Source organism: Caenorhabditis elegans, chromosome V, assembly GCF_000002985.6.
Source record: "Caenorhabditis elegans chromosome V".
NCBI classification, from domain to species: Eukaryota; Metazoa; Nematoda; class Chromadorea; order Rhabditida; family Rhabditidae; genus Caenorhabditis; species Caenorhabditis elegans.
The window spans coordinates 18,310,421-18,336,127 of record NC_003283.11 but is presented as its reverse complement, the minus strand read 5'-3'; the positions used below and the strand labels follow the sequence as shown (position 1 = coordinate 18,336,127).

General features: G+C 35.2%; 3 protein-coding genes, 1 non-coding gene and 4 pseudogenes across 8 annotated transcripts; 5 read left to right on the top strand and 3 right to left on the bottom strand.

The window, feature by feature from the left end:
- Positions 1 to 4,941: 4,941 nt before the first annotated feature.
- On the top strand, positions 4,942 to 7,156 carry xxxp-1 (CDT1-like protein a, chloroplastic). The gene is made up of 2 exons (NM_001026181.5): positions 4,942 to 5,130; positions 6,801 to 7,156. Exons 1-2 carry the CDS (start codon positions 4,951 to 4,953, stop codon positions 7,014 to 7,016), a joined length of 396 nt encoding a protein of 131 aa, NP_001021352.1. The 5' UTR covers positions 4,942 to 4,950; the 3' UTR covers positions 7,017 to 7,156.
- A 180-nt stretch (positions 7,157 to 7,336) lies between these two features.
- On the bottom strand, positions 7,337 to 11,093 carry B0462.1 (annotated as a pseudogene). The gene is made up of 10 exons: positions 11,033 to 11,093; positions 10,751 to 10,968; positions 10,585 to 10,710; positions 10,450 to 10,536; positions 10,133 to 10,332; positions 9,539 to 9,913; positions 9,135 to 9,260; positions 8,957 to 9,085; positions 8,662 to 8,909; positions 7,337 to 7,868 (listed from the first exon to the last, which is right to left on the bottom strand). Coding segments are annotated over exons 1-10 (2,102 nt in total).
- Positions 11,094 to 12,796: 1,703 nt separating this feature from the next.
- Positions 12,797 to 13,913, top strand: B0462.5 (Transposase). The gene is made up of 3 exons (NM_001269867.4): positions 12,797 to 12,857; positions 12,905 to 12,964; positions 13,251 to 13,913. The coding sequence occupies exons 1-3, from the start codon at positions 12,817 to 12,819 to the stop codon at positions 13,705 to 13,707; spliced, it is 558 nt and encodes a 185-aa protein (NP_001256796.1). The 5' UTR covers positions 12,797 to 12,816; the 3' UTR covers positions 13,708 to 13,913.
- A 687-nt stretch (positions 13,914 to 14,600) lies between these two features.
- Positions 14,601 to 16,018, top strand: sri-68 (annotated as a pseudogene). The gene is made up of 5 exons: positions 14,601 to 14,756; positions 14,939 to 15,067; positions 15,114 to 15,332; positions 15,493 to 15,917; positions 15,964 to 16,018. Coding segments are annotated over exons 1-5 (984 nt in total).
- Positions 16,019 to 16,348: 330 nt separating this feature from the next.
- fbxb-119 (F-box associated domain-containing protein) lies at positions 16,349 to 17,516 on the bottom strand. The gene is made up of 3 exons (NM_075185.6): positions 17,451 to 17,516; positions 16,880 to 17,303; positions 16,349 to 16,827 (listed from the first exon to the last, which is right to left on the bottom strand). Exons 1-3 carry the CDS (start codon positions 17,510 to 17,512, stop codon positions 16,384 to 16,386), a joined length of 930 nt encoding a protein of 309 aa, NP_507586.2. The 5' UTR covers positions 17,513 to 17,516; the 3' UTR covers positions 16,349 to 16,383.
- A 779-nt stretch (positions 17,517 to 18,295) lies between these two features.
- On the top strand, positions 18,296 to 18,378 carry B0462.6. The gene has a single exon (NR_157060.1). It is a non-coding gene; the product is annotated as a pre-microRNA B0462.6 (primary transcript).
- A 2,498-nt stretch (positions 18,379 to 20,876) lies between these two features.
- Y51A2A.15 lies at positions 20,877 to 21,078 on the top strand (annotated as a pseudogene). The gene has a single exon. A coding segment is annotated over exon 1 (202 nt).
- Positions 21,079 to 24,142: 3,064 nt separating this feature from the next.
- Positions 24,143 to 25,204, bottom strand: fbxa-117 (annotated as a pseudogene). The gene is made up of 3 exons: positions 25,065 to 25,204; positions 24,372 to 25,008; positions 24,143 to 24,316 (listed from the first exon to the last, which is right to left on the bottom strand). Coding segments are annotated over exons 1-3 (951 nt in total).
- Between the last annotated feature and the right edge of the window lie 503 nt (positions 25,205 to 25,707).

Here is a 25,707-nt window from a genome sequence, read left to right as displayed (position 1 = left end):
GCAGTTTACCGATTTTCGGAAATTTTCAATTCCGACATTTTGCCGATTTGCCGGAAATTTTCAATTCCGCCAATTTACCGATTTGCCGGAAATTTTCAATTCCGACATTTTGCCGATTTGCCGGAAATTTTCAATTCCGCCAATTTACCTATTTGCCGGATAATTTCAATTCCGGTAATTTGCCGATTTGCCGGAACTTTTCAATTCCGGCAATTTGCCAATTTGGCGGACATTTTCCATTCCGGCAATTTGCCGATTTGCCCGAAATTTTCATTTTTAGCGATTTGCCGATTTGCCGGATAATTTCAATTCCGGTAATTTGCCGATTTGCCGGAACTTTTCAATTCCGGTAATTTGCCAATTTACCGGAAGTTTTCAATTCTGCCAATTTACCGATTTGCCGGAAATTTCAATTCCGGCAATTTGCCAATTTGGCGGACATTTTCCATTCCGGCAATTTGCCGATTTGCCGGAAGTTTTTGATTCTGCCAATTTACCGATTTGCCGGAAATTTCAATTCCGGCAATTTGCCAATTTGGCGGACATTTTCCATTCCGGCAATTTGCCGATTTGCCGGAAATTTCAATTCCGGCAAATTGACAACTTGGCAACTTGCGGAAAAAATCGTTTACCGCCCATTCCTGGTACAGACCCAAAATGTGCCCAAATGAACGAATTTCGTAATAAGACTTCTCATGAATTTTTCAAAATTTCTTTATGGCGGTTCAAAATTTTGAAAAAAAATTGCGATAATTTTAACTAAAATTTTGAATTTTCGCCACTTTTATGTGTCGCAGTGATAAAAATATTGTCAGGTTGATGTCCTTACCCGGTCCCCGGAATCTGATTTCAGGCGCCAAATTTTGTACTTCCCATACCTTTTTGTCCTCAATCTCCTTCCAAACCAAAATTACCTCACTAAAACAAGAAAACTACAAGATGTGGCAGAAAAGTTCACACATCTCTTTCTCCTAGCTTTTTCCACTTGACTGCCTGCCCCCTACACGTGTAGTGTACAGATTTTTCCTCCAAAAAATTCTACAAAACTACGAGAAATCTAGTCTATTAGGTACTTATAATCCTTTTGAAATTGTTTGAAATTTCCCACGAAATTAGAGGAAATTCAGAAAATACATGTGTAGTATAATCCTGTTAGGGAACGGCAGTTTGGTCAAATTGAACTCTGATTTTTTGGAAGTTTCTGAAAAAATAAATTTTCTATCATTGAACACTTGATGTTTTGGGCTTTGGAACACCTAAAACCCACCAAAAAATTCAATTTTTCCGTTGTCAAAACACTACCGTTAATGGAAATCCAATCAAAAAATACATATGACTTGTCCGAGAGGAGTACACGGCTGGAAATGTTTACACAAATTTTCTGCAGAAATCCCCACAGAAAACCATCAAAACCGTGTTGAAGAAAGGCTAAAAATCTAGTTTGAACACCACAAATTGTCATCATCATCGCTACTGTTTTTCTGCGCAATAGATCAAAAATTCTTTAGTTTCTGAGATTTGTCACCATTTGACATACATCACTCTTTTGTCATCATGTAAGTACTGTAGGATCCTTTGGTTGTCCGAGAGGAGTACACAAGCTGAGAATCTAATTTATATAATGTTTTATAGACGTAAGTGCAATTTTAGATATTTTTGAAAAAAGAAATTTTTTTGAAAAGTTTCAATTTTTTCAATTTGAAAATTTTGGCCAAAAAATGTTTTTTTTTCAAAATTGTTATGAAATTTAGAAATTAACTAACAGTGTCTAAATTTACTATTTGGCACATATTTCTCGGCATTTTTCAAGCCATAAATGGGCTACTATGAACATAACTTGTTCAGTCGAGATGCATCCAATACTATAGGATTCCTAACTTGTCCGAGAGGAGTACACATGATAAGAATTAATCATGTATGATGGTATTTAATTTAAGAAGCAATTTGAGGTGTTTTCAGAAAAAAACAATTTTTTTTGAAAATTTTGAATTTTTTTCGTTTTGAAAAATTTCGTCCAAAAATTTTTTTTCGAAATTTTTTCTGGAATTCGGAAAATAACAAACAGTGTCTAAATTTGTCATTTTCAGCAGTGCAAACCTATTTTCAACGCATTTTTTGGCATTTTCTAGGCCATAAATGTAAAGGTTCAACTCCACTAATACAAGGCTACTATGATTATAACATGTTAATTTGAGATGCATCCAATACTCTTCTAGCTTGTTCGAGAGGAGTACACAGGCCAAGAAATAAATATGTATGATGGGTTTATAATTATAAAAGCAATTTGAGGTGTTTTCAGAAAACAAATTTTTTTTTGGAAAATTTGAGTTTTTTTTTCAATTTTTAAAAATTTCGTCCAAAAATTTTTTTTCGAAATTTTTTCTGAAATTCGGAAAATAACAAACAGTGTCTAAATTTGTCATTTTCAGCAGTGCAAACCTATTTTCAACGCATTTTTTGGCATTTTATAGGCCATAAAGGTGAATGGTCTACTAATACAAGGTTACTATGAATATAACATGCTCAGTTGAGATACATCCAATACTGTAGAATTCCCTGATTGTCCGAGAGGAGTACACAGGCCAAGAAATAAATATGTATGATGGGTTTATAATTATAAAAGCAATTTGAGGTGTTTTCAGAAAACAAATTTTTTTTTTGGAAAATTTGAGTTTTTTTTCAATTTTTAAAAATTTCGTCCAAAAATTTTTTTCGACATTTTTTCTAAAAATTTAGCGAAATATCAAAATTGACTGAATTAACTGTTTTAAAATCAAAACCCTCATTTTTAAATTTTTTTTTTGGCGTTTTCTACTCATGTGGGTTCCCTATTACGATGTTACTCAGCACTCTTCTAGCTTGTCCAAGAGGAGTACACAGATTTAAAATTAAATACGTTTTATGCTTTTACGATTATAGGAGCAATTTTAGCTGTTTTCAAAAAAAAATTTTGGTTTTTTTTTTATTTTTTTATTTTTGAAAAATTATGAACATTTTCCAAAAAAAAACAATTTTTTCAAAAAATTCAGATTTTTTCGAATTTTTTTTAAATTTTAGAAAATAATATACAGTGTCTAAAAAAAATTTCTCAAAACTTTAAAACTTCAAAAACTTTTCATTTGTACTCCTCTCGAACCAGCTGCCTAATACAAAGATCATCAGGTTGCTATAGTAAATACATTTTTCACCGCGACTCACGTTGTTCCTGTTCTTATCAATATATATGTTGACAGCTAATAAAAAAAAGTTTGTTCGGCAATATATCTCCCGTTATCTTCATGTCTACAGTAATTGGAAATGACATTTTTTTGATCCAGTTGGTTATTACTACTACAGGTACATTATTAAATTAATAGTAAATATCATTAGTGTTATAATTATTAAGCAGTATATGTTAATAGCTCTTGTCCGAGAGGAGTACGGAAAAAGCACAATTTTGAAATTTTCGTTGTTTCAATCATATATGTATATGATATATTCACTCTATTCAAAAAAAAATCACAAAAACAAGCAACTACTGATATCACCTAAAGGTTGTTAATATAGGGTTAATATCGTTATATCGTTAATTATTAAGTTGATTAAGCTAATGCTTCTTGTCCGAGAGGAGTACACACTTGGGAAAAACTTTAAATATTTAGGTTTTTGTTGTGTTAATCATATGTTATAGCCACTCTACTTGAAAAAAAAAACATCAAAACAAAACAAAACACTTAAAATTCAAGTATGTCTTTATTGACAGACTACTGACATCATCTATGGTTTGTTTTTTAGTAAGGTGTTGTTTTAAAACATTACGGTATATTTAGGATTACTGTAGGTTACGGTAGGTCTAACGTTGGTTACTGTACTAATACATATGTTAAGTACGTTAATATCTGCTACATCTACGTTATGTTACTATACATTAAAGGCGTATAAAACTAATACGGTAATTACCGTATGCCATATGTATACCAATTGACTATATTACTTAAGGTCACTGGTCTAGCCTATTAAGTTAACTTTAAATACCGTAACACTTGTAAGAAAATACAGTACCCCTTCAACGCTTTGTGATTTTTGCACTGTCTAACATGAGTTCGATGCAGAACACTGCTAATATTGTGTTCTGTAAAATTCACGTAGGCAATTGTTTAATACATAATGTCCATTATCTGTAATGATAAGCTACGTCATTTCAATCATTGCACTGTCTAACAAAGATCTCTTGTTGAACACTATTAAAAATTGTGTTTTGTAAAAGTCACGCAGACTAATTATTGTGTCACTATTTGATGTTTTTGAGTGACAATACGGTACTGTAATTGTGAACAGAGTAGCTAAGGTAATAACAGGACTGCTGATGAATATACATAGATTGGCTGAATACAGGCACTTAATTTAACAGAAATACGGCTTGTTGATGCAGGGAAAAATGCTGATAAAGTATAGTAAAATGTCGGTCAATTACCGTATACTGTGAATTAATGTAAGGTTATTGTAGATTTTTCCCATCAATAGAATAAGCTTATGCCAAATCGTAAGCGTAAGCCTAAGCCTAATTCTAGGCCTAAGCCTAAGCTGGCTTCAATGACTCATAACATTTGCAACGAACATTTTAGCTTCCTACGAAAAATTTTGTCACCGCCCGAAAAGTTGTGTTTCCCTTAACACAACAATCCAATTAGTGACGCCTATTTTCGCTTTCCACCCTCAATTTCACCACTCTCCAGTTATGTAGTCATAGTATTTTCTGACTAGTGAACACTTTTCTGAATCTTGTAGTCGCTCCACAGTGTCACACGTTCTATGATGTTCCAGAGGGAAATGGGCGGAGCCTAACGGTGGGGAGGGTATATAAGGGGATTGGAGGTGATCACTTTTTACTTTATTGTTTCTTGTTCTTGTTTTAAAATGTAAAATTTATACATTTTATATTTTTTCACTAACTTTGTCCTATTTTCAGTTATGAAGGTCAAATTCTTTGCTGAAATCCTCTCAGAGTTCTCGGGATTCCATCATACTCCGGATTTCAAAGCTTCACGTTCTACTGGTGACTTCTCAAAGTTTTCGACAGCTAAGAACTATAGAAGACCATCTACAGAGTCTACCACAAGCAATCACTCAATTCATATTCCTGTTGGAGTGGTTAGTTGAAAAATTATTTTTTGAAAATTTTGAAAACTTGTTAGAATCGCAAAAATTTATTGTAACCGCTCTCTAATTCTATAAATTTTGAACTCAGCTCGTTTTTAGCTTTCAAATAAGTATAATATCGACCTTGGCGCTTTTTCGGTGCATTGGCGCGTTTCTGGTGCCTTGGCGCAGTTCTCGATACTGCCGTAATATCTTCCTATTTTTGACTTACACCAACAGTCCTTTGATTTTTGAACTCAGCTCGTTTCTAGCTTCAAAATGAGTATAGTATCTACCTTGGCGCTTTTTTGGAGCCTAGGCGCATTTCTCGTGTCTTGGCGCAATTCTCGATACACCTGTAATTTGTTCCTTTTTTGACTAAATCCAACTATTCTTTTATTTTTGAACTCAGCTTGTTTTAAGCTTCAAAATTAGTATAATATCGACCTTGGCGCGTTTTCGGTGCATTGGCGCATTTCTGGTGCCTTGGCGCAATTCTAGATAACCTGTAGTTTGTCCAGTTTTTGACTTTATTCAAAAATCGTTAGAATTCTGAGCTCAGTTCGTCAAGTGCTTTCAAATAAGTACAAAATCCACATTTGCGCTTTTTTGGTGCCTTGGCGCATTTCTCGTGCCTTGGCGCAATTCTCGATACTGCCGTAATTTGTTGAGTTTTTCACCTAATTCAATAATTTTTTAAATTAAAAACTCAGTTTGTTTTTAACTTCAAAATATGTACAATATCAACCTTGGCGCTTTTTCAGTGCCTTGGCGCCTTTCTCGTGCCTTGGCGCAATTCTAGATAACCTGTAGTTTGTTTAGTTTTTGACTTTATTCAAAAATCGTTAGAATTCTGAGCTCAGTTGCTTTCAAAGTCAAGTGCTTTCAAATAAGTACAAAATCCACATTTGCGCTTTTTTGGTGCCTTGGCGCATTTCTGGTGCCTTGGCGCAATTCTTGATATGCCTATAGTTTGTTCAGTTTTTGTCCATGTTCAAGACTTGTTTGAATTTTAAACTCAGTTTGTTTTTAACTTCAAAATATGTACGATATCAACCTTGGCGCTTTTTCAGTGCCTTGGTGCCTTTCCTGTGCCTTGGGGCAATTCTAGATACACATGTAGTTTGTCCAATTTAGACTTAGTTTGAAAATTGTTTTAATTTCAAAATTCATCTTGTAAGGGCTTTCAAATAAGTACAACATCGACCTTTGCGCTTTTTCGGTGCACTGGCGCCTTTCTCGTGCCTTGGCACAATTCTCGATACTTCCCTATCTAGCTTGATTTTGGGCAGAACTCTATAAATTGAATGTTTTTGAGCTCAGCTTGTTAAGTGCTTTTATATAAGTATAATATTAGCATTGGCGCTTTTTAAATGAGACCATATGAACCTTTGCGCTTTTTCGGTGCATTGGTGCAATTCTTGATACAGCCGTATCTAACTTCATTTTGGGCAGAGCTCTCTAAAATTAAGGTTTTTGAGTTCAGTTTCTTAAGGGCTTTCAAATGAGTATAATATCGACCTTGGCGTTTTTTTGGTGCCTTGGCGCATTTTTGGTGTCTTGGCGCAATTCTCGATACTGCCGCAATTTGTTTAGTTTTTAACAAATACTTTCAAATTTTTAAGCTCTGAGCTCATTTTGCCTATACCTTCCAGAAAACCCTCTGATTGTCTAATTTCCAGGATGATGTCCCAGTTCTCCCAACCTCCACCATGCAAACTCCACATTTCACCAAAAACCTCCACTCTTCACCATCAATCTCCAGAATGGCAAGCTTGAGCCGTGTTCAAGAAAAATTGCAGAGAAAACTCAAAAAGGCATCCAGTTTGGAAGATTTGGAGCACCTGATCCCACAGAACACACGGAAAAACTCACTTTCCTACAGAGTTTTGGTCTAAATTTGTCTCTGTTTATAATTTTTTATTATCTTCTCTACGAGAAGAATCCGTCTATATTGTACATTTTGATCTCCTCTACCTGGTTTCAGTCGGGTAGGAAATTTGCTAATTTTGATCAGAAAATAAATATTCTGAATTCATTCTGCGTAGTTGTTGAAAATTTATGAAACGTACACACAAACACCAGCTAACCAAAATTTCTTTAATTTTTACGGACAAGTTGCTCTGATTTATTTGTTCATGACTAGTACATAGATGCCATTAGTAAAGTACACCTATTGAAATAAAAAAAGGTAAGTGGAAATTAGATAATTCAACTATTAAATGTAACAAAATGCATTAAAAAAACGTTCAATGAATTCCGGCAACCAAGAGAAATTTGTTTTCACTTGAAAAAAGTTGTCATTTTTAAATAACGGAAACAATAAATTGTAATAGACAAGGAGGTCCATAATGTCTCGTCCTGGCCCCAATCGATGCTCGCTGTTTGCAATTTCAACCCACGGGCGCCGCTTCATATGAACCATTCCAACGAAATCACAATGAATTCCCAGTATTAACTGGATATCTCTTGCTGCGTCAAAAGGCGATGTATTGCAATTTTTTTGAATCCAAGTTTGTAGGATTTGAGAGCTGGGCTCAAAAGTTCTCATAAAATCTATCATTCGGGTCGTATAATTTTCATAGGTGTTAAGTCCGACGCTTCGGTAGATCCAAACGTGACATTCACCACGATCAATGGACTTCAACACATTCCCACTATTGGAATCACAGCTGATCACATAAGCATAAGGGGAAAAAAGTTTGGTGAAAAAACTTTTGCAATCAAAGACGACAATGTAGAAGACGTCGCTGAAAAAAATTCATATTAAATACATATTAAATGTTTTTACTCTTTGAGTAGTTGGGGCTTTTCTGACAGTGAGAGATGTGGGACAGGGCTATTTTTTTCATTATTGTTGATTATTCATTATTGAGGCACCATCTTCTTCAGTCTTGCACAAGCAGCCATCGAGCTCCACCGCCTCCGGCCTGTTTAACTACATTCAACCACCTTTGTTATATCCAAGGACTGGCGAAATTTAAAATGACACATAAATCACCATTTTTCAAAAATGTCCCAGGAAAAAAGGTGGAATCTTTAACTTTTTCCAGAACATTCTGGAAATTATAAAAATATCAAAGTAACTTGACAATATCACCCACCGATTCTCGAGCCAATGTCTCTTCAAGTGCTTAAAACAAAATTTTTCCTTAACTACAGTAACCCTACAGTAACCCTACAGTGCCACCCCCGCCAAAATATTTTTTTTAAATTTGAATTCCTGCCAAAATGTTTTCGTATTGTTAGCAAACTTAAATTTCCCGCGAATTCGTGATGACGTCACAAAAGGGGCAAAGCTTATGGGACATCTCTGGTGTGATCGAGACTACAAACTACAGAGTTCAAAACCCACAGATCAAAAATCAAACAACATAATGATAAATGATATTCAACACCCGGACCGTGTCGGTACCTATATAAAGTTGGATGAGCTAAGACTTGGATCCTAACCAGGCGCTCAATAGTAAGGTAAAGGGAAGAGGCATGTGCCTCTGTGACAGGAGGTATTATAAAACAAGATGTTGCCGCAAAACTACTCACTTTGTCAAAAATTCCTCCATCCTCTCTTTCAAAATCTCAGCCTTTTGTTGGTTCGAGTACGATTTATATTCATCTTGCACACCATACACAATATCCAGAGTGTGTCTCCAGTAATCGGATTTTTTACAATATTCATTGTGCAGTTCGTCCATTCGTTTGTTATACTCATCGAATGCATTGTTCAACACCTCCGCTTCTTTACATTCACCGTCCCAACATAGCCCGTTATAATAAGCGTCAATAAGGAGCTGAAATAGATTTTTTTGATATATGTTCAACATTTTTTTATGCTAACGCATTGAGCCAGCACGGCGTCAAATGTCGATTTCCATTTGTTATACGTGGCTCTTTTTGGTATTTGATCTGCTTCCAAGGCCAACCGCAGAGGATTTGACGGGTCGTGGTTCAATTTTTTGATAAGATTCTTCAATGAAAAAGTTCATATGCTTTTTTTTTCGTAAAAGCGCACTTACCAGTCCCAAACGGCCAGGTGGTGTTGCTTGGCAATGTTCTCGGAATACCCTAACGCTGTGTTTGCTTGGATGCGAAATTGTGCGTCTCATGTAGACCAGCAATGTTTCTGCCGTTGCAACTTCATTCTGAACTTTTACCATTTGAACATGTATCGTGTTTGTTTTGATAGTCTTACAATGCCTAGGAATTATTTTCGAACTAGCCAGAAAATTTTTGGTGGGGAATTCAAATTTTCAACAAACAAGAGCCTTCTAACAACTAGATCAACTTTTCGCAAGTTTAAACTTTCTGTACATGTCTTGGAAGTTCCCGGAAAGGTCTTTAAAGTTTGGAAACGTTCTAGGAATTTCTGTACATAATTTTATGCGCACAAGTATGCTACAATATGTTCTTCGATAACTACCTTGAAAAAATCTAATGCCGTCATGAAGGATTTGAGATCAGCAAACAAGAGTTTCATATTATCAGATAGATCTTCAATTTGTTTTCCGAGAAGGTGAAAGTGCTCCTGCACCTCACTGAGTTGTTTCCGCACTTCATCGTCCGGCTCATCATCAGCCCATCCAATGACGAGACCGCCGAGTTTTGCGATAGCGGTCAAACCGAATTTCACAGGGCCCGGCAACAACACTCCAGCGGTCTTGGCACACTTTTCAATTATAAAAGTGACAGCAACCACTGCTTTGATAACTTCTTCATTTGATTTGAGACACTTCTTAACAGCTTTGATTTTATCATTCAGTGACTTTTCGTTAGGGATGTTCAAGGGAAGGCACTCCTAAATATAAATAATGAAATAATTGTTATTTTTTATGTTTGCAAGTGTTTTTTGAAGTTGTGATATAATACGTTTGCAATTGTGCTGGCAAAAGTAAATCTGAATTTCCCAACAAAAAAAACTGTGTTGTGCTCCCGTTAATCGGTATTTCTCTCAACCTGTTTCTTTTATTAACCCGAATCATTCTTGACTCAAATTTTATTTTTTACGATAACTCACTCTTCTCTTAGAAGGGTCCGGTTGAGATTGGTTCTTGACAAGTTTCACATCTATCAAGCGCTCCCGAAATTCATTTCTCACTTGATAATTATCTAGAAAACTGCCATATTATCTTTTAACATAATAACTGCTTCGTGCAATATGTCAATTCCGCCAATTTCTTTCCAGAACAATCCATTGTGATAGGCTTCCAGGAAGAGCTGATAATAGGCAGTGACAGTTTGTTTAAAAACTTCTACGTTTTTGAAACATGAATGAAAATAAAAAATCAAAATTACAGATCCTTCAATTTTTAATCGGAAAAAAATTCCACTCACGTATTGAGCAAGCGCGGCATCAATAGCGCTACACGACTTGTTATCAGTGGGCAATGAGTCGAAGTGGTCTAGATTCTTTATAAGTTCCTGCAGATGCTAGGTATAGTTTTTTGTGCGAATAATTTGAAACAATACCAATCCCAGACCAGTCGGAGAAGATGTATAGCATGCCTCTTGGAAACGCCGCTGATTCTTTTTACCTTTGTTCAAAAGTGTCTCCCGCATAAAACACATAAGAGCATTTGCATCGTTAACTTTTTTCTGCAAATATACACGGAGCTATATCTTTTTAAGTAAGTACCTCATAGATGCTGATTCCGTGCATTTCAGTTACAGACGATATTTCCTCTAAGTTTTTGTAGAGGATTCCAAAGTACTTTACCACGTTGTCCGGCGGATTTTTATCAGTCAACCAACGTACATATCCGCCGACTTTTTTAATACAAACATACGATTTTTGCACTTCCATATTTGTTAAATATCTTTTCTTTTTGATACAGTCTTGCGTCATACTGATAACTGCAATAATTGTTTGAAGAGCTAACCCACACTTCCTTAATAACGCATGATTAATATTTCATACCTGTTTTGGCATTGTGAACCGCATCCAAATCGCCAGGTAAGGTGTTAGCTGTGTTGCCCATGTTTCAAAAAAATTTTCTGAATAAAACATATTCAAAAGATGTTCCCTCAAACTTATTGAAACGAACATACAGCGCAGGAGAAATTTATGAATTTAAGCACAAAACTTATTGGGTACTCCTAGGCTTTGGAGCGGGTCCACTTGCTTTAAACAAAAATTAGCTACGCTCACTTAACAGACATAAGCAAAAACATAGGAACCAATTCTTAAATGACACTTTATATTGCAAAAAGACTGTGCGACTAGCTGGAATTACTAGGAAGATGGGTAAACAAATGAATATGGGGGGTATATCACGGGAAGAAAGTGCTGATAAGAGACTTTTCTGGCCGACAAATGTCACCTTTTCTTGACATGTCGTGCACTGAAAACGAGACGAGGAAGAGAAGATGGGTAGTTTATTACAGAACAAACTGACAATGAGGAATAAATAATTGGCGGTATCGCACATTTCTCGAGCCCCTGAAGAATGAATAGGCTAATTCGATTTTTTTAAAGGTGGTGTAGCGCCAGTGGGGAAATCGCTTTAAAACATGCCTATGGGGCCACAATGACCGAATATCATGATAAAAAAATTCAAAAAAATTTTCTAAATTTTAAATGATTTTTTGAAAATTGAAAAAATCTCGAATTGCATCAAATTCCTATTTGAATTACCGCCAATAGTGCGCTGTTCGATGGAGCGCGCTTGCATTATTTTAACTTTTATTTATTAATTTTTCCTTTTTTTTTGTTGTGTATTGAGCGAGAGACAAGGAGAGAAGAAGTTTATTACAGGAGAGTGTAAGAAGTAATCAATTATAAAGAGAGGTCGCTTACGCGATAAGTTCACGATGACCGATTTTTGATTGATTTTTCATGCTTTTTTGAATAATTTCACTGGAAATTTAATGAAAAATTCAAGATAAATGTAGATTGTTCACTAAAAATAATTGAAAGCAGAGATAGTACGTTTTTCAACGACGTTGAGCCTGAAATAATCTATTTCAAAGATTTAGGCTTTAGCGTCCGCTTTTTAATAAAAAATCTACATATATCTTGATTTTTTCATTAAATTTCCAGTAAAATTACTCAAAAAAACGTGAAAAATCAATCAAAAATAAGACAAATTAATCAATAAAAGTTAAAATAATGCAAGCGCGCTCCATCGAACATCGAACTATTGGCGCTAATTCAAACTAAAATTTGATGCAAATTGAGATTTTTTCAATTTTCAAAAAATCATATAAAATTTAGAAAATTTTTTACAATTTTTTTACTATGATATTTGGTCATTGTGGTACCATAGGCATGTTTTAAAGCAAATTCCCCACTGGCGCTACTCCACCGTTAAACAGATTTTGTTCGGCCAGTCACTCAAAACATTCGAAAAAAAAACAAAGCTGGTTTGAAAATCTTTGAAAGTGTTTAAAAATACGAATCGTGTATATTGTACAGCAAAATTCGAATCCTTGTTTTTCCACCAGTATACTTCTTTTTTCTGCTCTTATCAATACTTCCATTTTTCGAACATTTTACTGATAAAGGTTCAGCTAACAAAAACGCCAATAAACGCGCCAATCAATTATTTCGAAATTAATTTTCTCGCGTTTGTTTCTTGTGAAAGTTTAGCAGCTTTTAGGATATAACATTGCTGGAAGATAGTTTTGCTTGAGAAACCCTGCTACTTTTTGTTCTTTTCATTGTTTCCCTCCAAATAGTATTTTTAAGATAAACTAGGAAAAATGGCTGAACAATTGACGGCTGGGCTGGAGTTGCTCGAGATGTTAGTTTATTTATTTTACTTTCTTTATTAAATTATCATGATCTTAGTTCCAACATGCCAATAAATGCGATCAATGAAATTGTGGACAAAATGGATGGATTGAATCGGTAACTTTTAATTTTTTTGAGCTTTAACGGGCTGTAAAAGGGTACCTCTTGTTAAAGCTGACGTAACTTTAGAACCTAATGCATATTACCGGTACAGATAATGTAGATAGTTGAAGAGACAAAGACATTCTGGGACCCAAAAGGCGGGGCGCTGGAAAAAAACGATTTGTGTCGATTTATGGAAAGCTGCCAACAAGAAAAACTTTGTAAATCGACACAAATCGTCTCTTCCCGTGCCCCGCCCCTCTGGATCCCGAGATGTCTGTGTCTCCTCAACTATCTAAAGAGAGGAAAAAGTACCTGTCGATCGAAGAAAGAAGAAGGTCCCAGAGCGTCACAAAGACAAGCGAATTCGGAAGACAAAAATCGAGTACGCCAGAGGAAGAGACCGTGAGAAGAGAAAGCGAGCCTACGAGGATATCAGTAACCATTCTAAAAGGGACGGACTTCCGATCAAGAGAGCTAAGAAGATCGTGCGGGTGTGGGCATACGAAACGGTGGGCAATTACCTGTGTGATTTTTGTCCTGGCAATCGCCCATCCAACATGTGCCCACTCTTGCACCTCTTCGCCACCAGACATGCACCGAAGAAGAACTTGTGCCCAAGCTGCCTGGATTTCAATGGGTCAGATCACATCACATGCTCTAAGGCCAATCAGTGTTATGATTGTGATTCGATGAACGTTATTTTATCTCTCCAGACGGAAACTAAATCCCCCGAGTGTACAAGAAATGTTCTCTGATAAGTATACTTTGATCCCGTTATTGTCCCCAAGATTCAATTTGCTTCATCATCTCTCCATAACCACAAGAATCCATTAACATTCTTATCTTACCACACAAACCTCCATCAATTATTAACATTTGTATTCATATTTTTCCATTACTTCATTTACTTCCCTTTATTCTACTCACTATCAGGCAAACGAAAATGAAAAATTATACTTAACTGTGCTCGTTTCTGATATTACAGCTAGAGGTTACTTTGTAATGAATCTCATACATTTCAGCCTTGTCCTTCCTAATTTCTTCCTGAATATTTCTCTCAGAAAAATTATATTTCCCGGCAAAAAGTTTTCGAAAGGTTTTACCACGAAATAGGCAGACCTCGCCCAGAATTCTTAGTGACTATTGAATGTGACGTCACATACCACGTGTATTCAGCTCGACCATTCGGTGTAATTTGTGCAAACACTGTCACGCGCAAATGCAGACATTTTTGCACGCGCTGCAGTGAAATTCCTCTTGGCGAATTCAAATAATTTTTCCCGCCATTTCTCAAAATTTTTGAGGCGTTGGTCGGGCTGAATACACGTGCATACTACAACGACTACATAGGCAACATACTATGGACATTCATTTCATATATAAGTAATGATGATTCTGACCAGTTTGAGGAACTAAAACTTGCCATGACACATTTTTGGTTAAACGTGCAGGTGAGTTGTCTTGCTAAACAAAAATACGAAATCCAAATTATTTCCGGTTTTACTTTGACAAAAAGTACTAAAACATGGCATTTCTCTTTCTATCCGAAACTTCGAACTAGCATCGACAGCGGAAAACACAACCTGGCTCAAATACCAAAATTTTCACTTATTACTCTCATTTTCCCGATTAGATTCCTTTCATAAAAGTGTATGACTTGGATTTCACGGAGCCCCGTTGGCTTCTCAACTGTTACCATACAATCGGTGTAATTTCGTTAATCCTAAACATTTTCGGTGTCTATGTGTTAGTATTCAAACTGCGGGATCTTGGAAATTTCCGATAGTTTCTACTCCTTTTTCAGGTTTGTAGAATGATGTTTGAATTTTTTTGAAGTTTGGAGCAAAATTTAGATTTTTAATAATACTTTTGAATTTTAAACCAACTTGCGATGATCCACTTTCAACCTATATGTGGTTTAACCATATATATCTTTTTAAAAAATTTTTAACTTTTCTATGTAACATCAAGTATTCTAAATTTCAGATAGTATGCCTTATAACAGACTTCAACCTCACAATCTTGATGCAAATCTCCGTGGTCTACCCACTAAACTCAATAGCATCATATGGTCTAATGTCGAATTGGTTCGGAATGCCAGCTCACTACTGCTGGGTAACCCTCCTCCGTAATTAGACCCCTACTATATAAAACATTCTAGCTAGTGCATGGGGTTTGCGCATTTTCTGAGACGGAATCCTTGATCCTTTGCTTTTACAAGAAACACCAAGTTTTTGCGAATGTTCTGAACGTTCATGTTTTTCCAAAGTGTACCATTACATTGTGTTGCGTGTTGGCTCTTGTGTTTCCGGCTTTACCGTGTATGGGTCTTCAGTTTACGTGGGCGGAGCCAAACATGCAAATGGATTATATTGATAAGGTATGTCACCAGCAAATCCATAGGGAGAGCATCGTCAGATAAGTACTCAGACAAACGAAACCATACCAGCGCGTACACCCACCATGCGGGCCACTGGTGGGACTAGGCAAAAAAATGGCGGTTATAATCATTCAGTATTTTTACTATATTCTTATTTCAGAACCTTCACGAATACTACAGCGGGTTTAAAAATGTTCCCAACTTTGCAATTTACATAGCTTCACCAATTCTTCAAATTGCATACGTCGTCACAGCGTTGGAGATGTTCTCTTGTTTCCTGGCACTCGTTTTCTTTAATCTCGACCTGGTCCGCATGATGGTTCGTGTGAAGGAACAAATTTCGCAGCACAACTACGAAAAGCATCAGGAAGCTATTCGAAGTCTCCTGGTTCAAACAGGTGTTTCATGCCTTTGTACGTTGCCTTGCAGCGCTCTTGTTCTCAGTGTGGCGTTGGATCTTCGCAAGGCGCAGTTTATCAGCAATGTCATGCTTGCCGCGTTTTCGTGTCACTCGTCGCTCAATATGGTATCGCTATTCATCTTCTCCCCGCCATATCGAAGATGTTTGGCCATGATGCTCGGAATGTAAGTTGATTCGAATGTTTGGAAAATTCAATTTTTTCAAATTCAGAAAACCGAGGAGAAATGCTCAAGTCGATGTTTCTTCGGGGGTGCGGACAATTTAATCATTTATGGTACATACCTATTAAGATTTTTTTTTGTTAAATTCTGATAGAACTATTTTCCTCATTTGAAAATAAATTAAATTTTCCCGTTTGTTATCTCTATTTCAAGTTTCTCAGCTCATAAAATTGTCCACAATGCTTTCTGTAAGTGTTTGATTTTTTCTAAAGTTCTGTAAGAACGTGTGTTCATCGAACATACTTATCCCGCCATTTTTGGGTGCAGTTGGACGACGTGGTGTTTTCAAACACTTTTGGGTACCTCGATTTCCGAATTTCGGTTGTCCCAATCAACTATGACAAATGGTTTTTTTAAATTCAAACTATAATACATATGCATAAACTTTTATTCGCCAACAACACACGTTTTAGTCCCAAACCATGAAATGAAAATTTCCAAGTGAATGAGAAATCGTCGCTCGAACTCCGTCGTTTCTTTGAATATCATAGCCACCGTAAACATTTTTTGTTCTCAGATATCGATCCTTGAACTTGAAAATCCTTTTCAGGGTTTTTGGCTTTTGCTCGCATCGAATCCCCATGCGAATTGCTTCTTCATTCAAATTCTGATTTACTTTCACTATGTTCAAGTATTTCAGATTATAGTTGAGAATTCCGAGCATCCAATGCTTTATGAACAAGTTTATGTCATTTTCTTTGATATCTCTTCCTAGAATTTCAATAATTGGGCTTGATGAAATCAATAAAGTATTGAGATTGAGATTGTCACTCCAGAATGTAACTGATAACCTTTCAAAGTTCATACTAAAAGCTTGATGGTGTGTAGAATATGATGAAAAAAGCACGAAAAACTGAAAGAAGTTTTCAAACTTTTATGTTCTGAATGTTTTAAATAAATCGCACCTTTAGGCTTCTAGCATTGTTCAACGCGGTTTGGAGGTCTTTGTTCCACGTGTGGAACTGGCAATCCAATTCTTGAATAATGAAGCCATTTAGCAAATTTTCAGCATTAAACCTTTCATCCCAAGTATGGCAAGAAACATTGATTCTTGGATTAATAATAACATCCTCGAAATGAAGTAGATAGTCCCTCTCTGTGAAATTCAAGCATCCAGAAGTAATATCAAACGTTTTTTCATCCGAGTTCTCTCGACTTCTATCAATAATCCTTACATTAGCTGCAGAACGTTCAAGGACCGCGGACATAGAGCCTACACTGATATGGATTTCAGGGTGTTGCGGAAGGATTATTCTGATCTCCGCATTGCGAACGTTTAGTGATTTCAGTTGATTTTTTATGGTTTCCGAGCAGAACGAGCGGGATATTCTGGAATAAAAAAATACGAGTAAAATTAATACATAACTACCGATTTTCCTCAATGCGCAATTAGATTTGCACTCTCTAATAGTCATGCACATAAATAGGTGTCTTACGGTGAAAATTAATAGTGGAAAGTAATTGAAAAAAACTCACAAATCAAACATATCCAATGTATGTAATTGGGGCTCGGTTGGAGAAGGAGACAACGTGCCCATGACGACAGAAAATAGAAGAATGAAGGTATACAGATGTTTGGCAACGCGGTAAGGAAATAATCGATTGGTTTTTACACGGCGTTCTATGACAGTCTATTGTAACAATATCGACTGCCAAACAGTGTGCGTTACTGCTAAATACAGGAATGTCAAAAAAAACCGATAATACATGTTTGATAAATTTGTTATAAAAGTTGAAAATCGCCAATCCCACTTCATTTGTTAACGTGTCTTCATCAAAGAGTGCACGTGCTTGCTATATGGCTAAGCCTAATCCTACGCCTACGCCTAAGCCTAGCTTGAGCCTACGCTAACGCCTAATAGTGAGTACTTTTATAAACTAGTGAGTACTTTCCTAAACTTTTATAATTCATTTTCGTTTAAAAATGTAAAAAATTTCACAGTCTTCAATGAAAAGCAATTATTCAAAATGTGCTGTGACGTCACAAATTAAAAAAAACGAGTTTCCATCATTTGAAATGTAAGAGTTTTCCGAAATAGGCAATTTTGACTCGGCCACGGCCGGTGTAGATTCACAACGCGTTGCGTGTCGCGTCGCGACTCTGTTCTTATTGTGGGACAGTCTGAGAACATGTTGTTTTCATTACCATTCTAGTTTCCGGTATTCTGAAAGATTTTCAGGTACTTTCAAAGAAAGTGACGTAGTAGATCATCTTGGTTGATTCTGGTGCTAATAGGTTGCAGAGATATAGACGTTATACTTTGTTGAATATTCTAAAAATTAGTAGCTCTATTCAAAAGTTTCCAGATCTGCAACCAATGTTTTTTCAAGAAAGTGGTCAACAGAAAAGTTGTAGATAAAGTGATTATCTACATCTTTTTAGTTGATCACTTTTTTGTGAGATTTTTTTAGCGGAGCTGCATAGCTTCAAAGACAAGATGATTTGCAAACACTGATTTGGTAAAACATATCGATAAAGCATCAGAAATAAGGACCAGGACATTTAAAACGATGAAAAATAGCAAACAGTTAATGCTTTACAATTTTTGATACGTTAAAAAAATTTCAAAAAAAAAAAAACCTGTTTTAAATACTCTCTTCTCGTTTTGTAAAAAAATATCGAAAACGCAAAAAGTTTATAAAATCGTGGGGAACGAACCCAAGCGCTCTGCTCTACAGGTGATTCGCGATGTGAAAATTACGCATGGAGGCACATAAATTAGACATAAATTGCACATATTTTTAATCGGTGCGGGACCACACATATTTCTTGCATATTTTTAACATTGCGAAAATGAGTGATGCAACAATTTCTTCGATTATTTCACCTAATTTTTCCTACACCCTTTCAGAAAATTGCAAACATTTTCAGAAATCAAGCGTCGGATGAACCCAGTAGTAGCCTACGAAGAAGTTTTGAATAGATATTAACTAGTTCAAATGATGAATCCTTTCTTAGTACAAGTTGAACAAGTCTGTTCGAGTCTTTTTTTTTGAAATTTCACAAGTATGGTTCGATTCAAAATTCATAAAAGTACCCCCTTATGAAAAAAAAATTTGGTATTTTTTGGTATGAAAATTTTTTCCCAAAATTTTTGAAAATTTCTTGATTGTGTAGAAAATGTATACCGTATATTCTCTATTAGTGCTGCATCTGCAGTAGTACTGCAGTCTCTAATAGTGCTGCATTCAAAAAGGGTCCGAAAAATAGTGCTGCCGTCTCGATTAGTGCTGCACCCCTTTTACTATTAAAAAAGACACTTGAAAGTTTCAATATTTTTGGGAATATTTTTGATGATTTTTTTTGATAATTTACGAAAGTAGTTGAGTTATTGGGTCTTTTTGTTACAAAAATTCGCAATTTTAATGAATTTCTGCTTAAAAAATGAACTTTTGTGACTGAAAAATAATGATGTACAATTGAAAATAGCCGTTCGAAAATTAATGCTGCATTCAAAAAGGGCTTGGAAATTAGTGCTGCATGCAGCACTAATAGAAAATATACGGTATTTTAGTATTTTCCACAGTTTTTATGGCTCAATCACACTTCTGGGCAAAAAAATACAACAGTCGATTTTGCTTGTTCATATGTAGAAAGTGAGTACTTCCAAAATGTTCTAGCTCCGCAGGCAGCTGAAATATGAAGAACTTATCAACTAAAAAGTTGTTAGGAATAAAGTGAGTGACAAATTACTTATTGTAACTTTTTGTTATCTCGGATAGCTGAGCAGATAGGAGCACCTAATTATAAGTCAAATATCACTAATTTTGACTGAGGATATCTCCGTACTCTGCACAGAAAGAAAGAAACTTTTAAACATAAAACATGCTCCATAACAAACTGAACAAGTTTGTAGTTGACAATTTTTTGATATCTTGCTTGCCCGATGTCGGACATGACTTCGAAAAACTGTCATAGTAGGTAGATCAGATAGAGGAATAGAGGTTTTTACAGTTTCTTAGTTTTCGAAAGCACCACATTTGGCAAGAAAATACATATATACAATTAGGGAGACAAATTTTTACAATATCTGATGAATATTTGACAACTTTTTGAAAAAAATTTTTTTTGGATTTTTTCTAAAATTTTTTCGAACTTTTTTTTTGAAAACTTTTCATAATTTGACCATATGTTATAGAAAAATGTAAATTTGATTTTTTTTTCAGTTTCGATGTTCAGAGCACAATTTCAGACAAAAACCTGGGGTTCAGTAGAACCCCTAATTTAAAAAAACAAACTTCCTTTGGATGCGTATATCTTTGTTGAAAAATTTTTTCTGACAAAGTGACCAACTACAAAGTTGTTTATCTTAATCTAAAGTACAACTTTGTAGTTGATGATATTTTTTCAAAAAATTTGATGGTCGAGATAAAGTTGTGTTAATTGCGGCAGTTTCATGCCTGTATTTTCTTCATCTTTTTCTGTTCATATCTCGGTCATCAAATTTTTCGAAGTCATGTCCCACATCGGGCAAGCAAGATATCAAAAAAATGACAACTACAAACTTGTTCAGTTTGTTATGGAACATGTTTTATGTTTAAAAGTTTCTTTCTTTCTGTGCAGAGAACGGAGATATCATCAGTCAAAATTAGTGATATTTGACTCATAATTAGGTGCTCCTACCTGCTCAGCCAGGCAAGATGGCAAAAAGATACACTTTGTAATTTGTTGACCATTCTATTCCTAACAACTTTTTAGTTGACAAGTTTTTCATATTTCAGCTGCCTGCGGAGCTAGAACATTTTGGAAGTACTGACTTTCTATGAACAAGCCAAATCGACTGTTGTATTTTTCTTGCCCAGGAGTATGATTGAGCCATGAAAACTGCGGAAAATGCTAAAATTTACATTTCCTACACAATCCAGCAGTATTAAAATGTTTTCGAAGAAAAATTTTTCAGAGGAACTCCAAGATCAGCTCGTCGTAATCTCACTTTCAACCGTCATCGTCAAGCAGCTGCATCAGTTGCACCGAAATCGTCTCTGAATCATTATAATCATCACACTGGATCTGGAGATGGATTCAGTAATAATTCCCTAATCCCAATAAGTGATCAAGAACGAACGGAAAAATATTTCCGAATGCGACTCACCGAGGAACAGTCAGATGGTTATTTGTCATTATTTGTTATTGTGTTTCAGTATACAGACTTCAAATTATCGTTCCCGAAATGCTCGACAAGCAAACGCGTCCTGTTGAACACCTTCTGCGCACGCATTCAAATTTAGTTTTTTCTTGCTTCCAAATATTTCTATACGGAAAAGTGATAGTTTCACACTGAATTTGCAAATTATAATGAAAATTTTTAACAAAAAAATTTTTTTTAGTTTTTTAAAAATAAATTCTCAAAAAAATTCCGGTTTTTTTTTTCAAATTCTAAAAACACTGATAAGACTCCAAAATATCATAAGGTTCCCCCCTTTTGAACTGAATCTTCAGCTCCAAAGGATCACAAGGGTCCCCCCTTATGAACTGAATCTTCAGCTCCAAAATATCATAAGGGTCCCCCCTTAAGAACTGAATCTTCAGCTCCAAAGGATCATAAGGGTCCCCCCTTATGAACTGAATCTTCAGCTCCAAAGGATCATAAGGGTCCCCCCTTATGAACTGAATCTTCAGCTCCAAAGGATCATAAGGGTCCCCCCTTATGACTTGAATCTTCAGCTCCAAAGGATCATAAGGGTCCCCCCTTATGACTTGAATCTTCAGCTCCAAAGGATCACAAGTTGCTAGATCTGTGCTCAACAATATCTCAGTTCTGGACAAAGATGAAAAGATGCCTACAACTATGAAAACGTTTATTGCTTCAAGCTTAACATGGTTGTAGTTGAAGGCTTTTTGATACCTCGCCTCTAGAATTGGATACATCCATTTTAAGACGGGAGGTTTTATTGTTCAGAGCCCCAAGGAATGTCGGTTTGACTTATAGAAAACACCTATTTTGGCAAGAAAATGTATAGAAACAACCAAGTAAGTGATTTCTCCAATATCTGATAAATATTTGAAAATTTTTGAAAAAAATTTTTTTTTCAATTTTTTCAGAAAAAAAATCCAAAGGTCCCCCTTACAAAAATTTTCAAATTTTTTTTCGAAAATTTTTTTTTGAAAACTTTTCAGATTTTGGTTGGATCTTATAGAAAAATGCAATTTTGGCTGTTTTTTCAGTTAGGATGTTCAGAACACAATTTCAGTCAAAAACCTAAGGTATAGTAGAACTCCTATGTTCCAAAATCGAATTAACTTTGGATGCTTACATCTACGTGGAAACATTTTTTACAACAAAGTGATCAACTACAAAGTTGCTTATCTTAATTGATATTACAACTTTGTAGTTGAACGTTTTCTACCAAAAAAATCGGTGGTTGAGATAAAGTTGTGTTAATTTCAGCAACTTTATGCTTGTATTTTCTTCTTCTTTTTCTGTCCATATCTCGACCACCGATTTTTTTGGTAGAAAACGTTCAACTACAAAGTTGTAATATCAATAAGCAACTTTGTAGTTGATCACTTTGTTGTAAAAAATGTTTCCACGTAGATGTAAGCATCCAAAGTGAATTCGATTTTGGAACATAGGAGTTCTACTATACCTTAGGTTTTTGACTGAAATTGTGTTCTGAACATCCTAACTGAAAAAACAGCCAAAATTGCATTTTTCTATAAGATCCAACCAAAATCTGAAAAGTTTTCAAAAAAAAATGTTCGAAAAAAAATTTGAAAATTTTTGTAAGGATTTTTTTTCTGAAAAAATAGAAAAAATTTTTTTTTTCAAAAATTTTCAAATATTTATCAGATATTGTAGAAATCACTTACTTGGTTGTTTCTATACATTTTCTTGCCAAAATAGGTGTTTTCTATAAGTCAAACCGACATTCCTTGGGGCTCTGAACAATAAAACCTCCCGTCTTAAAATGGATGTATCCAATTCTAGAGGCGAGGTATCAAAAAGCCTTCAACTACAACCATGTTAAGCTTGAAGCAATAAACGTTTTCATAGTTGTAGGCATCTTTTCATCTTTGTCCAGAACTGAGATATTGTTGAGCACAGATCTAGCAACTTGTGATCCTTTGGAGCTGAAGATTCAGTTCTTAAGGGGGGACCCTTATGATATTTTGGAGCTGAAGATTCAAGTCATAAGGGGGGACCCTTATGATCCTTTGGAGCTGAAGATTCAGTTCATAAGGGGGGACCCTTATGATCCTTTGGAGTCTTATCAGTGTTTTTAGAATTAAAAAAAAAAAAAAAAGTTTTTAGAAAAAAAAAACCGGAATGTTTTTGAGAATTTATTTTTAAAAAACTAAAAAAAATTTTTTTGTTAAAAATTTTCATTATAATTTGCAAATTCAGTGTGAAACTATCACTTTTCCGTATAGAAATATTTGGAAGCAAGAAAAAACTAAATTTGAATGCATGCGCAGAAGGTGTTCAACAGGGCGCGTTTGCTTGTCGAGCATTTCGGGAACGATAATTTGAAGTCTGTTGTTTCAGTGTTGTTGAATGAATTATATGCTCCATGAGCTACAATAAACCATATTTTTTTCGCAAAATTTGTATACAATATGTAAAAAACCTTGTAGAAGTGTCAAAAATATGTGAAATTTGTGGGCATTTCAGTTCGGAATGTCTAAAATATGCATAAAATATGTACATTTTTCGCGATGTTAAGATAATTTCAACATAATTTTAGTGATTCCAGGTACCTAACTTCACACGCGCGAACGCATATTTTAAACACAATTTTCACATCGCGAATCACCTGTGTCAAGAGTCGAACGCGTTCACCACTCAACCACCGAAGCGACGTTTTCAGCATCAAACCGTTCTGGGGACGACTCTGTGGGCGCGGACGCCACGTGACCACTGTTAATCATTGAAAATACACTGGATTCAGTACTAAATTTTCAAATCAAATTTTCCAGACTTCCAGGCCTCTTCCGCAGAAATAAAATATAGAGAAACTCAATCGCACCTTATAGTTATCGTGTTCCCTAGTGAGTCATAAATAAGTTGTTCTTAGAAAATGCCAAAAAAAATAATTTTATAAGAAAAAATTTAAAATATAACTTTGCAGGTTAATTAACCGGATATATATTCAAAATAACAGTAATTTCAACAAAAAGAGTTAATTTTAACTTCAGAAACAACAATTAAAATTAAAAATTATTGGATTTACGTGATTGTCAAAGATTTCTCATCGACAGTAACGCGATATTGATCGATTTTGTACTCAGAAGTCGTAAAATCGCCATTGAAATCCTCATCGAATACTTTCACAACTTCTGGGAGAATTGGTTCACGCGAATAAATCCATGCAATTTCCAAGTTAGCGGATTTCAAGAGAATCTGAAAAAAATCAATAAAAATTTTTTAAAAAATCAAAAAATATTCAAATTCTCACATCTCTGATCCTAATTGCATCATCAACTGAGATTGTAACATCAGAAATATCAAAATGAGAAAGATGGAATAATTGTTTAATTGGAATATTCAAATAAGAAAGTGAAGTTGAATAAGATTCCGGCTTGATGATAATTGATTTCGCCTGCTTCCATTGCTCCAAATCGTAGATTTCATGAAAATCAGCTCGATTTCCATACCATTCAATGGAAATTTCCTTGAGAAAACCGGGCTCTAAGCGGCAAATGATGGGAGTGAGCTGGCTGGGACAGAAATCTCCAATTTCCAGTCTTCTGGCACGAATTTTTGAATTGGGAAACCGATTTTCAATCTTTTCCTGGAACATGGAAGCTTTAATACGAAAATGATCGATTTCAAGCTTCGGAATCGCTAGAAAATCTTCCAGAACACGTAGAATTTCATTTAAGGAATTCCTAGAAATTCGCATCAGCACAGGATTTTTGAAGTTATTCGTGCAATATCCTCCGAGGCCGGTGTTCCGTGTCGAGCACCAACACTCATTGTGCAGATGAATCCAATATGAATTGTTGTAGATCGATAGTTAAACATGCTTGAATCCGGGATCTCTGTTATCTAGGGAATTCCTCAACTTTCGGCACACTTTTCGCAGGACGAGTCTGAAATTTTTCTTGAAATTGGTTGAAAAATGGCTTAAAATTGGCTGAAAAAATACAGATTGATCAGATCCACGTTGTCCATAATTTCATGAAGCACTCCTTTTGGCATGTCAAATAGTGATGGAGCATCGGACCTGGAAACAGGGAAATTTTGAACTTTGTTCGAATCCAACTCAATCGTCAATTTCTCTGCCATTTCTCGAGTGTCCTTGGTGAAATCCGTGGTTTTCTGAAAAATAAACCATTAAAATTGTTAAATTTCATTGAAAAATCCATAGAAAGTCGCGAAAAATGAAAAAGAACTCAAAAACTAAACAAATTATCGGAAAACTTGCTCTTACTAATCGGCAAATTAAATGCCTTGTACGCAGTTGTGTATTGCGTACTTCACCATCTACCGTAGTCAGATTGGATTAATTTTTTGATTTTCAACTAAAACTGTGAAATTTGCAGGAAAATCACTTGAAAACTGTGAAAAATTAAAATTTTAAATTCAAAAATTTGCAGATCGCATCAAATTACTGGAATATCCATCAAAAACACACGATTCCGATGAAAATTTCTTGGAAAATCCAATTTTTATCTCAGAAAATCGATTTCTCCTGGAAAATGCCAAATTACGCGAGAAAAAGAGCAGAGAACTCAAAAGAAATGCTGAAAATTTCAATATTAGTGAAAAAATCAATTAAAAATAGCTTT